The sequence below is a fragment of the Vidua chalybeata genome, chromosome 6, assembly GCF_026979565.1.
Source record: "Vidua chalybeata isolate OUT-0048 chromosome 6, bVidCha1 merged haplotype, whole genome shotgun sequence".
Taxonomy (NCBI): domain Eukaryota; kingdom Metazoa; phylum Chordata; class Aves; order Passeriformes; family Viduidae; genus Vidua; species Vidua chalybeata.
This window is the reverse complement of record NC_071535.1, coordinates 56,117,417-56,128,692: the sequence shown is the minus strand read 5'-3', so window position 1 is coordinate 56,128,692 and position 11,276 is coordinate 56,117,417. Positions and strand designations below refer to the sequence as shown.

At 49.1% G+C, this 11,276-nt stretch overlaps 1 protein-coding gene across 2 annotated transcripts; it reads left to right on the top strand.

Annotated features, from left to right (window-relative positions):
• The first annotated feature begins 5 nt into the window (after nucleotides 1-5).
• MRPL21 (mitochondrial ribosomal protein L21) lies at nucleotides 6-11,244 on the top strand. Of its 2 annotated transcripts, none has more exons than XM_053944551.1 (7): nucleotides 6-63; nucleotides 973-1,033; nucleotides 2,265-2,350; nucleotides 4,565-4,728; nucleotides 6,462-6,514; nucleotides 10,429-10,532; nucleotides 11,026-11,244. In XM_053944551.1, the coding sequence occupies exons 1-7, from the start codon at nucleotides 33-35 to the stop codon at nucleotides 11,088-11,090; spliced, it is 564 nt and encodes a 187-aa protein (XP_053800526.1). In that variant the 5' UTR covers nucleotides 6-32; the 3' UTR covers nucleotides 11,091-11,244. The 2 variants fall into 2 exon arrangements, with proteins under 2 accessions (XP_053800526.1, XP_053800525.1); XM_053944550.1 differs by having other exon boundaries at nucleotides 4,562-4,728.
• Nucleotides 11,245-11,276: the final 32 nt, after the last annotated feature.

Genomic DNA, 11,276 nt, shown 5'->3' with positions numbered 1-11,276 from the left:
CGCGGTTCCGCGTCCGGCGCGAGGTCACCGCGATGGCGGCGGCGCGAGCGCGGCGGGCGGGAGGTGAGCGGGGAGCGGGAGCAGGGACGGGCGGCAGGGAGGAACAATCCCTGCCCCTGCCGCCGGCAGGGAAAGCAGGGAGGAAGGAAGGAGCTCTGCCTGCTGCTGGGAAGTGGGGAAGAAAGGAAAGGAAGGAGCTCTGACTGCTGCTGGAAAGGACGGACGGACTGGGCTGTTGCTGCTGCGGGGGGGAAAGGAAGGAAGGAAAGAAGGAAGGAAGCAAGGAGCCCTGCCTGCTGCTGGGAAGGAAAGGAAAATGCTCTGCCTGCTGCTGGGGTGGAGGGAAGGAAGGAAGGAGCTCTGCTTGCTGCTGCTGGGAAGGAAGGAAAGAAAGAATGAAGGAAGGAAGATGCTCTGCTGGGAGGAAAGGAAGGATGGAGGGGCTGTGCTCTGCCAGCTGCTGGGATGGGAGGAGGGGAGGAAGGAGGCTGACAAGGTCAGGATTCCCACTGCTGCCTCCTGGTCCCTGGGTATCCCTGCCCTGCGGCTGCAGGATGAGCTCTGGCGCTCTTCCAGAGGCCGAAGGGATCCAGGTCTTTCCCAGCATCGGCAGGAGCAGCCCGAAAGCCAGGGAGCGTTAACAGAAAGGAGAATCAGCTGTACACAGTTCTCTCCACCTTGGCATAAGCCCTTCAGCAAAATCCAAGGCATGGGAGGGAGTAGGGGCTTTATCAATCTCCTCCAGGGCTGGGAAGGGGCTGCCCAGGGAGGTGCTGGAGTTCCCATCCCTGGAGGTGCCCCAGGAATGGCTGGACGTGGCACTCGGTGCTCTGGGCTGGGTGACAACGTGGTGACCAGTCACAGGTTGGACTTGATGGTCTTGGAGGACTTTTCCATCCTGAATGATTCTGGAATTCTGCAAAAGCCCAGCAGCTGCTGCCTGTGTTTAATTCTCTTTTTTCTCCCTTTCAGCCTCGCTGCTTTGGGCTGCGGTCCGGCACCGGAGTTCCCAGAGCTCATCCCCGCAGGCAGGGTAATGTCACACATCTGTCACTTTGCCTCTTCCACCTGGAATGCTGGCCTGCTTCAGAAGGCTGGGGAGGGCAGCTGGTTTTCCTCTGGGAAGGAGACTTGGCTGCCCCTTGGTCACTCCCCAAAGTTTTGGGCTCTGCCTACCTTCAGTCACCTTACCTAGAAGGATGCTTCCCTTCATTTTTTGTGGTGGTTTTTTTTTTTGTTTTTTTTTTTTGTTTTGTTTTGTTTTGTTTTGTTGTTTGTTTTTTTTTTTTTTGTTCCATCCCTGGAAATGTTCAAGGCCTGGTTGAACAGGGCTTGGTGCACCTGGTCGGGATGGGAAATGTCCCTGCCTTGGGTTGTGACTGGATGAGCTTTAACATCCTTTCCAAGGTAAACCATTCAGGAATCCTGTGACACCTCTTCCAATGGCACCTTCAGGCTTTGCTTTTTCCAGCCCTTTGGGACCTCTTGTGCCTTTATTCCATTCCCTATGCCGAGATCTCCTGCAGGACTGAGCTGCTGCTGGCTGTGACCAGGAGGGGACACTGCAGGAGCAGAGGATTCCTGCCGGGGAGGATGGCAGGATGTACTGTTCCCTCTTCCTGCTCATCCTCAAGGATCAGAGATCCTTGGATCTCTGCCTGGGTGATGCAGCACCCAAAATCCTCACTAAAGCCCGTGAGGCCTCGGTGCCTGTGGCTGTGTACTCACAGGTGCTTGCAGTTCCTGTTGAATTAAAGCCCTTTGGGATGTTTGGCTCAGGGTTACAGAATGAATCAATCATTGCAAAGGATTTTGAGTCCATTTTGCTTTTTTCCACTACATCTCATGTTTATTCCTGAATATTTTATGCATTTGGTGCATCCTGTGTTGCTTAGGCAAAGTGTGGATTTCTGCATGCAGGAAAACCTGAACTGCCCACTGCTCAGAGGGATGGTATTTGCTTTTTATTTTGGGATGATATTTGCAAAATCTACTAAGTTTTCAGATTTCAGAAACCACAGCCTTTCATGTTCATCTCATGGAGTTTTCCATGGCAAGTCTCTCTCCTCTTTATATCTAAGATTGCTTTTGTGCTATTGTAGATTCTTGCCTAATTGTTAACTGTAATCTGATGCCTTTTTGGTTGGATGTTTGTGAGTAATATCCATTTCTACTCCATCTCCTTTTTTCTTCTCTCCTCTCCCTGTTTTCCATCTCTTGGCAGTATCTGTTTGCTGCAGTGTATTTTACCTTGTCCTTCACAGACTTGTTGCCAGAACTTCCCTGACTTCGCCCCCATGGCCTGAAGTGAAACTTCCAGATCCAGTGGAAGAAGCCAAGTATCATGCAGGTAAAGGTCTCAAATCTGGTCTTCCAGCACTGCCTCGAGGCCTGATTGGGCATAAATGTCTTCAGTTGGAAGTATGTGTTCTTCACTTCTTATTTTTTTCAATTTCCTTTCTCACAAGTTTTAGTGTCGCTGATATTGTGCTCCAGCTGCTCTCCAGGTTTGGGAGATTTGGGTACAATGTGATTTCTCCTTAGTTTAGGTCAGCTTATCACGCTCCCAGAGGAAGCTTACCTGATGTGATGTGTGGCATGAAACAATATATTAAAAAAATTAAAGCATGAGAGAAGCATTTTGGGCAGGAGAAACGAGTTATTTTCCATTCACTGGCTAAGTCAAAGCCAGCAGGAGCAGTTGGATGGTGGGCACACGGAGAGCTGGTGTATTTTGGTGCATGAAACAGAACATCCAGCCAGCAGGAGCAGTTGGATGGTGGGCACAGGACAGACCTGCAGAGGTGGGATGAGCGTGACAGAACATTGAGGGTTGTGTCCCTGTCCCCTCAGCTTGTCAGGACTGCTGGGTGAGAGGAAACAGCCTCAGGCTGTGCCAGGGAAGAGTCAAGTTGGACATCAGGAGGAATTTCTTCCTGGAAAGGGCTGTCAAGCACTGGAAGGGGCTGCCCAGGGAGGTTTGGAGTCCCCACCCCTGGGGAAGTCCAAGGAATGACCGGACCTGGCACTCAGTGCTCTGGGCTGGGTGACAAGGTTGACAAGAAGAGCTGAGCTCACCTTCCTGCACGTGTCCCCCATCATGTGGCTGGAGTGTGTCCCTAACTGAGGGATGTGCTTTGGAGAGAGCCTCCTGCTCCACATCTCCTGCTGGCCTGTTTTGACCCTGCTTTTTCTCTGCTCTGTGATAAAAAGTCAAGTATCAATAATCACGCAAGTGACAGATGGGTGCCTGTCCCTGCGCGTGAAACAACCCAGCAGTGAACCACAAACTGCTCCCTGCCAGCCCTGTGGGGAGCAGGGTCCCATCCTCAGGGATTGGTGCCATCCTGCTCCCATGCCATTGCCTCCTGCTGCTGCTGAGCACTGCATCCTTATCTCCTGGCTGTGCTTATCCAAGGGAACAGCAGCAGGAGCTTTTCAGTTTTGCCTCCTGCTGGCTGTGGAAACAGCCCCGGATATTTTAGGATGGGTCTCTCCACATGGTGCTGAGATCCAAGCCAGCAATCACTTGATGTTTCCTGGCACTGGAGGTGTTGGAAGAGTTATCAGCAACTCCTCATGCTGGTGGGAAGTGCAGCAGCTCTTGCCCTGCAAATAATTTGTGTTCCTACCTCTACCTTTGAGTTTGTATCCTAGGGCTTGAAGCTTGGACCTTTTCCAAGCATTCCTGTAAGGACTGGGTTGGGTTTGCCTGGCTGTTGGATTCCTGTCTGTCCCAAAGGGATGTTCTGTTTGCATTCCAAGAAAGAAAACAAAAGTTATTCAGCCACTTTTTAATGTGTTTTTCTGAGCAGCTCAGGAGGGTGGGAAGCTGCTGTTTGGCAGTGGGATGGTGTCAGGGAGCAACACCTTTTGGTGTTCCCATAAAAACTGGGGTTGGATTCACTGCCCAGGAAGCTGATCACAGGGAATGGAGTTTGTCCATGTGCAGGACCTGGTCTCTGGGATCTGTCCTGCTCCTGGCAGCACTCTGCATGCATGTGGGAAGAGTTTTTTCTGGGAAAGAGCGAGGGACAGGTCTCTCTTGTCCTTGCTGCAGGTACAATTTCTGCGGCCAGGCTTTGCCATGTGCTGGAAGTCTCTTCCCCGGTACTCTGCCAAGCTCTTCCCGATGTTCCTGTGTGCTTTAGGCACTACTCAGAGCCCTGGGCTGACTGCATATGACTTGGAAATGGAGGGAATTTCCTCCAAACACAGGGTGCATGGACAAGAGCTCTTTTCTGGAATGCTTTATATCCAAGTACAGTATATTTTGGGATGCCTGAGGAACGGGCTGAGAGTCAGCAGTGTAGAGAAGCTGCACAGTGTATACAAAATGTTTACTTATGTCTGGCTTTGCCAGCACCTAAAATACAAATAAATCATTAATTTTAAGAAAGGGAGGCTCACACATCTGGGAAGCAACACTGCTGTTGATCCTTGCTCAAAGATTCTCAGGAGATAAGAGTGCTGGGGGGAGAGCAGGGTGGCTGGGTGAGTTTTCCCAGCCCTTCCCAGCTCTCTGGGTGTGCTGCCCTGATCCTGGCCCGCTGTTTGCCAGCAGAAGTGGTGCGGAAGGTGAATGGGCTGATCTCGGCGGGGCAGTACGGGCGCCTCTTCGCCGTCGTCCACTTTGCCAGCAAGCAGTGGAAAATCACCAGTGAAGACCTCATCATGATGGACAATGTCCTGGAGGCTGAGTGTGGAGACCGAATCCGGATGGAAAAGGTGAAAAAGCCAGAGCAGGTTCCCTGCAAACATTCCTGGAGGCAAAACCCATCATTGGTTTTAATGCCAAGTCCTAAAGTGCTCCTGGGGGTCTCCCACCTTCATTCCAGCCCTTTGTTTTGTTCCAATTCTCTTAGTTTTGTTCCAGTTTCAGATGTTACTGTGATTTCTGTTCAACAGGGCTGGAGTGAATCTTGCCAGACTCTGTGGGGAGACAGATTTTTGTTGTCCTAACTCCTTCCAAAAAAAGAAAATGACAGTTGTTGTTTCCAGAGCCAGCAGTGAAAGCCTGTGTTTGCCTTGAGACTCCAGCCCCCCAGATCACAGAATCATTTAGGCTGGAAAAGACCTCTAAGATCATCCAGTCCAACCTCCTAATTCCTTGCAGGTCTCCCAGAGGGATTGTAAACTCCTCCGGGCTCTGCAAGATCCTTATCGTGCTGCGCTGGGTGGAGGCAGAAAGATGGGGCATGGAGGGGAGAATTGCCAAGATCCAATTAATATCTTTATCCTCAGCCTTGGACAACCAGCAGGGACTTGCAGAGGCTCATTAATCCAGACTGAAGGGAAATATTGTGGAGTGGGATTCTGTTGGCTTCACCTTCGTGTTGTTTGTTAGAGCTAAGCAAGTAATTCAGGAGAGCTGCAGAGTTTTTGTGCTTGTCCATTGCATTGAAGCCCAGTTTTGAAGCAGCTTTTTAGGGATGTCCTCAGGTGTGTCCCACATCCCTGTGTCCAGCAGAGAGGAGGGATTTCTGTGGTGTATCCAGCTCAGAATGCAAAAGTCTAGATGGGAGTGAAGGAGAAAATTTGCCTGAACACAAGAGCCCTTGAGGTTTTTCGTTGTTGTTATTGTTTTTTTGTTTGGTTGTTTTTTTTTTTTGTTTGTTTTGTTTTGGTGTGGTGTTTTGTTTTGTTTTTGGTTTTTTTTTTTTTTTTTTTTTGGTTTTTTTTTTTTTTTTTTTTTTTTTGTCTAAAACAAAAGCCAGGACTTCTCATGACCAATTCTGTGTGGTTTTTAAGTGCTGCCAGAGGATTTGTGAGGCAGCCCTGGGAGAAGTGGCTCCGGATGTGGCACCTGGAGGACATGGTTTAGGGAAGATTATGGGAGTGCTGGGTTTGATGGTTGGACTCCATGACCTTGAAGATTTTTTCCAAACTCGATGATTTCAGTGAAATGCAGCCTCTTCCTACTATATCCTCTCCTATCCTGCCTGTTCCTTTAGGTGTGGCTGAAATGCCCCAAAACAGCAGGGGCTGGTGAGCCCCAGATGTTCATTTCTTTATTCCCCCATCTGGAGGCCTTACAGAGGAGAATGAGGGAATTGTTTCTCCACTGGGATTTGTAGCAATTGCTGTAAAAATCCAACAGTTTAGGAGCTGCCATTTGTCCAGATCCCACACGAGCAGGTTATTCTTCTTCCCTGATTGCTTTTCATATTTTTTATGGCTGCTGGTAAGCCAGGACAGAGAGGTTCAGTGTGTTCTGATCATGGAGAAAGATACTTCTGCAGCCTGTTGGAGTGGGATGAGCTCTCTGGAAGAGTAATGGCTCTGTCTGCAGCCTGTTAGCAGCTTTCCTCACTACCCCTCCAGTTAGTGTCAGGTTTGAAATGTGGGAAGGCCTGGTTTGAAGCAGTTTGACTCCTTTATGACTGTAGAATTTGAAAGGTCTTGTTTGCATTTCTGCCAGGACAATGAGCAGTGATTTGTGCCTGATTTATTTCCCCTAGGTTTTGCTGGTTGGTGCTGATGACTTCACGCTCATTGGAAGGCCTCTGCTGGGGTAAGATGCTTCATAAAGAAATTATATGACATTTTTGTACTTAATTGTGGCTTCAGGGCTCTGCAGTCCCTGAAATTGGGATTTATCAGCACTAACTTTGATCCCAGGCTTTTGAAAGAATCCCCAGTAAAACAACTCATCAGCCTCTGGTGGCTCTCCCCCACCCCAGTGCTGGGAAGGCAGCAGGTCTCAGCTCTGAGGTAGCTCGTGGGTATTCACCTCAGTGGGATCTTTTCCTTCTTGCACAGACTACCAGGACATGTTGCTCTTCAACATCTCTACCCTCCTACTGTGATTTTGATGGTAGTCATCTTGAAATAAGCCAGAAATCCTTTTCCTTAGTCCCTTAAATTGGGTTTTTAACCCTTTTCCCTTTGCCATTGACTTACTCCAGCAAGCCTTAACCCTAATTTCAGTGTTCCTAATTTTTCCCATCCTCTTAATCACACAATCCAGCAGTCACAGAATTTGGGAGAAGTTGATCCCTTGGCACTGCCTCCATCTCACTGCTGTAGGACTTACTGTAAAGAGCCCCTGGTTTCTCAGTCTTTTCCTTCCCAAAAGGAAGGCGGGTGTGGGCCAGGTGTTACTGCTAGTGGTATTTAGGAGTTATTTGTGCAGTGATAACATGGCTTGAGTGGTACCTGCTTCAGGTCCCTGTGTTGGACCAGATTCTGGAAGCTGCCAGTCCTTGTAGCAGCACTGGAAGTGGATTTGGAATAGCAGATCATCAGAATTTTCTTGAGTTACTGCCAGATATGGCCTGTGGGGAAGGCTTTAGGAAGGGGAATCTCACTAGACTAGAAAGGGGCTTTTCGCTTTGGGATGTGCCATGTCAGGCAGCTAAGGAGCAACTTCCTTCCCCAGCTGATCCAGGGGCCCTGGGGTGGTTGTTGGCAGCTCTTTGTGCTGGATTTGGCATGGGGATAGCCAGGAGCTCCAGGACAGGAAGAAAACCAGCTATTGGCTCCTGCAGGTGCTTTGAGGGTGTGGGAAGTGTTGGCAGCTGCTTGAGGCAGACCAGGCTGCACATCTGGCCTGGCCTCCAGGGCCTTTGACTGAAGGGAATCAGTGGGAGGAGGAAGAGGCTGGCCAGGAAGAGTGAAGGCTATGGGGGAGATGCCATCACCCTGTGAGCTGCAGGGAACCACCCAAATCCCAGCTCTCCGATACAGGATGAGGAAAAGGAGAAGGGGGACGGGAAAAGGGTGTCACCAGCAATGTGCACTGCTGTTCTCTCACACAATCCCCTAACCCAAGACACTCTGGGGAGGAGAGGAGGGGCTGGATGAGAAGAGAGGCAGTTCTGTGTTCCTGTTGTTGTATAAATAACACCCGGTGAGTGCTCACAGCCCGAGACACTTCACCGGAGCCGCTTCCTGTGGGCTCCCAAATGTGTCCTGTTTGGGACAGCTGGACAGGCTCTGTTCCTCTGGTACCTCCCAGGATGACACTTCTTTAAATCCTAACACACCACATCTGCATGCTGGAGGCTATTCTGGGAGCTTCTGGCTGGCTCCTGCTCTGGAATCCGCTGGGCTCCGTGTTTGTCCAAGTTGCTGCCTGCCCGGCTGGCACAGCGGCTGGAGCCCGCGTTAGGCACGAGTGCAGGGAAAGTTTGGCTTATTTCTAGACAAAACAGAGCTGATGGGAATTTTCCCTCTAGGAAAGCTCACTGTTTCTCCTGCTACCTGGCCCTTTTTGCAGTGGAGGTGCCAAAGGCTTTGGACCTGTTCTTGTCCCAGACAGCTGGGCTGGGATTCAGTCCTGCGGGGAGCGAGCTTGGCAGCTGGAGCTGTGATCCAAGAGTTCTCATCCTGTGGGCTTGTGGCTTGCCTGGATCTTTTTTCTGCCTCTTGACAGCACCTTTCAGCCCAGCTCAGATCCATGAGGTTCCAGCCTGAGTTTTTCTCACCTCCTGCAAAAATCCAATCCGTGGAACATTTTGCTGCTGAAGGCAGCAGGCCCAGCTGTGTCGGGCTCTGGGAAATGTGTGACCCCCTTCTTATTTTTATGGTCATTCCAGTCATACCTAAAACATTTGCTAGAGATTTTTATTTTTTCCTTGGGCTCTGTTTTGCTGAGAACTTGTCCTGCCCACCAGCTCTTCTCCAGCAAGTTGGTTTCTGTTGTGCTTCAGCCTCCTGCCAGCAAGTTCCTAGAGCTGAGTCCCACAGAGAACCCATCAGGGCCCTGAATCCAGGAAAGTGGTAAACCACGCTGGAGTGCAGTTTGCTTTCTGATTCCTCCTCCCTCAGGGTTGCAGGGTTTGTGTGTAGTTCAGTGGTGCTGGATCTGGAGCAAATCCCAGAGCTGGGATGTCGGGGTCACACGGTGGTTTTGTAAAATCTGTATTATTTTATATCTCTTTTCTTCTGAGCTGGTCACTAACTGCAGATAAATCAGTTTGCTCCAGGATCCAATCTCTGATTTAATCACACCCCCAGGGTGGATTTTAAGAGATGGTGGCTGTCTGAAGCCTTTGGCCTCCCAGTGACCTTGCTGGAACAATTTCAGCTGGATGGGCTTCCCCCTCTGCCCCCCTCAAGTGCAGACAGAGCCGTTTGTCAGCAAAATGGTCTTTAAATGTCCTCCTGTGGCAAACTTAACGAGCTTTTAATGGAATTCTGCAGTGCTGTGCATGGAAGAGCAGCTCCTCCTCCTTCCCTGTAGCTGCTGACTAAAAATCCCCTATCCAAAGCTCCTGTCTGGATCCTGCCTGGGGGTTCTCACCTTCTGAGACCCTTGAAGCATATCAAGGCTGATTACAGTTGTTTTAGCAAAACGCAGTAATTTAATGTAATTCTCCCCAAAACTGTGTGCCCACAGCAGCAGCAGCTTATTGCAAGCCTTGCTAAATGCAGGCTGCAGTGGAAAATTGCTTATGGTTCATTAGAACAATTAATTAAAAAATTATTGGGAAAGTTATAGTGTTTCCAACAAGGTAAGATTTTCTTCCAGCTGTCTGTGATACTTTAGAGGGGGAGGAAGGATTTCTTGGTGACCAGGAGCAGGGATGGGCTCATCCTGTGCCAAAACCAAAGCAGGGCACATGAGATCACCTGGAGGTGCCAGGGGAATTTATCTTGCCTCAATCTTACAAGTTCCTGCAGGTCCCTGTCTCTGCTGCCTGCTCTGATGGAATGATCTCATCCCTCACGTGGCAGGGAAGTTGTGATCTGTCACTTCTCCTGAGCCAGGTACAGCACCTGGAGGCTTTTGGCTGTGCCTGGGCAGGTGGCCCTCCTCCCACGGAGGATCTGGAATTCCCAGGAGCTGTTATCCCTTTGTCTCTTCTCCCAGAAACCTGATGCCCAAGAGTAGGATTTGTGAGAATCAGAAAAACAGAAACTTCCACAGACACTAAAAAGTTTGATCTACAGCCTTAAAAGAAGCTTAGATTGATGTGAAAATGCAATACACAGATATTAAACAAACAAACAAAAAAAAACCAACTTATATTTCTATAGTTGTAGGTGAGAATATACCTTAAGTGAGTGAGAAACTGTACTGATAAGACAGTGATAAGACACCTTTATAATATAAGGGTGTAGTTGTTAAAAGTTATAATAAAAACATATGTGTACCTGTGAGTTAGAAACCCATTGGATAAAAGAATTCAATGCAGTGCAGCAGAAGTAAATAAAGGTGGTAAGTTAGAAAAGTAAAATAAACCCTGTGGCAACTGTCTATTGAGTTAGAAAGTTAATATATTACCTTGTAACAAGGAAACTTGTGACTGCTCTTGAGCTATGGCCGAATACTTACTCCTCTAAAATCTCACAGCCTCTGAGATTGATGTTTATCTAAACAATAAATCATTCTTAGCTTGAAAATAGTTCCTTCATTTCTAGCAGTGACAATGATAGGACGTAAATAACTAAAACCTGGTGCTTCTAACACTCTTTTTTAAGGAAGGACCTGGTCCGTGTGGAGGCCACGGTGATTGAGAAGACGGAGTCGTGGCCCAAGGTCAACATGCGCTTCTGGAGGAGACACAACTTCCAGAGGAAGAAAAGTAAGGGGGAAAGGACACATTTCCTTCCCTGCTGGCTGTGGGAGGGGAGGTATCCCAGCACAAGGACCTGAGGACGGGGCTCATTCTCCGTGTCCCCAGAGCCCCTCAGGGGCCAGCCCCTCTCCCAGGTGTACCCACAGAGGATTTAATATTCCCTCAGTGTTCCCTAAACTTCCTGGGCAGGAAAGCAATCCCAGTCTCTTCCCAAAGCCTTGAACACTGGATGTGTCATCACAGCTCCCAGCAAGCCCAAACAGGGTCCTGTGCAGGTTTTGGTTGCCAAATGACTCTTCCTTCTCTGAGAGAGGGAAGAATTATGGCTGTTTTTATATGGGATAGATGGTAAAGCCCTGACCAGGCTGCCCTCTGGGACCTGCTGTCCTTGGCATCTCCATGGAATGCTGCTGTCTGCCAGCAGGAGCCCTGGCATGAGGTAGGCACCAGGTTTATGCTGTTACCTGATTTTTTTTTCCCCCTTTTCCTTCTTTTTCAGTCATTGCAAACCCCCAGACCATCCTCCGGATCAATACCATTGAAATCTACCCCTGCTTGTCCTGACTGGGGAGGTGTTCCTGGGAATCATTGCTGCTCCAGGCAATTGTGGAAATAAAGCTGCCTCAGCACTGGGAATTTCTGGACTTGTTGCTGTGGTGGGAAATGGAAATCTCTAGATGCTTTCTTTTTAAAATAATGAAATATTTTTTAAAGTGTTGCTTCAGCCTTGCTGGTGTTTATTTGCTAGGA

What these genes read in the sequence shown, in the direction of transcription:
- MRPL21 (XM_053944550.1), top strand. Translation starts at nt 33, where the DNA reads ATGGCGGCGGCGCGAGCGCGGCGGGCGGGAG. An exon ending in GCGAGCGCGGCGGGCGGGAG is followed by an intron (nt 64 to 972) that starts GTGAGCGGGGAG and finishes TCTCCCTTTCAG; the next exon opens with CCTCGCTGCTTTGGGCTGCG. An exon ending in ATTGGAAGGCCTCTGCTGGG is followed by an intron (nt 6,515 to 10,428) that starts GTAAGATGCTTC and finishes CTCTTTTTTAAG; the next exon opens with GAAGGACCTGGTCCGTGTGG.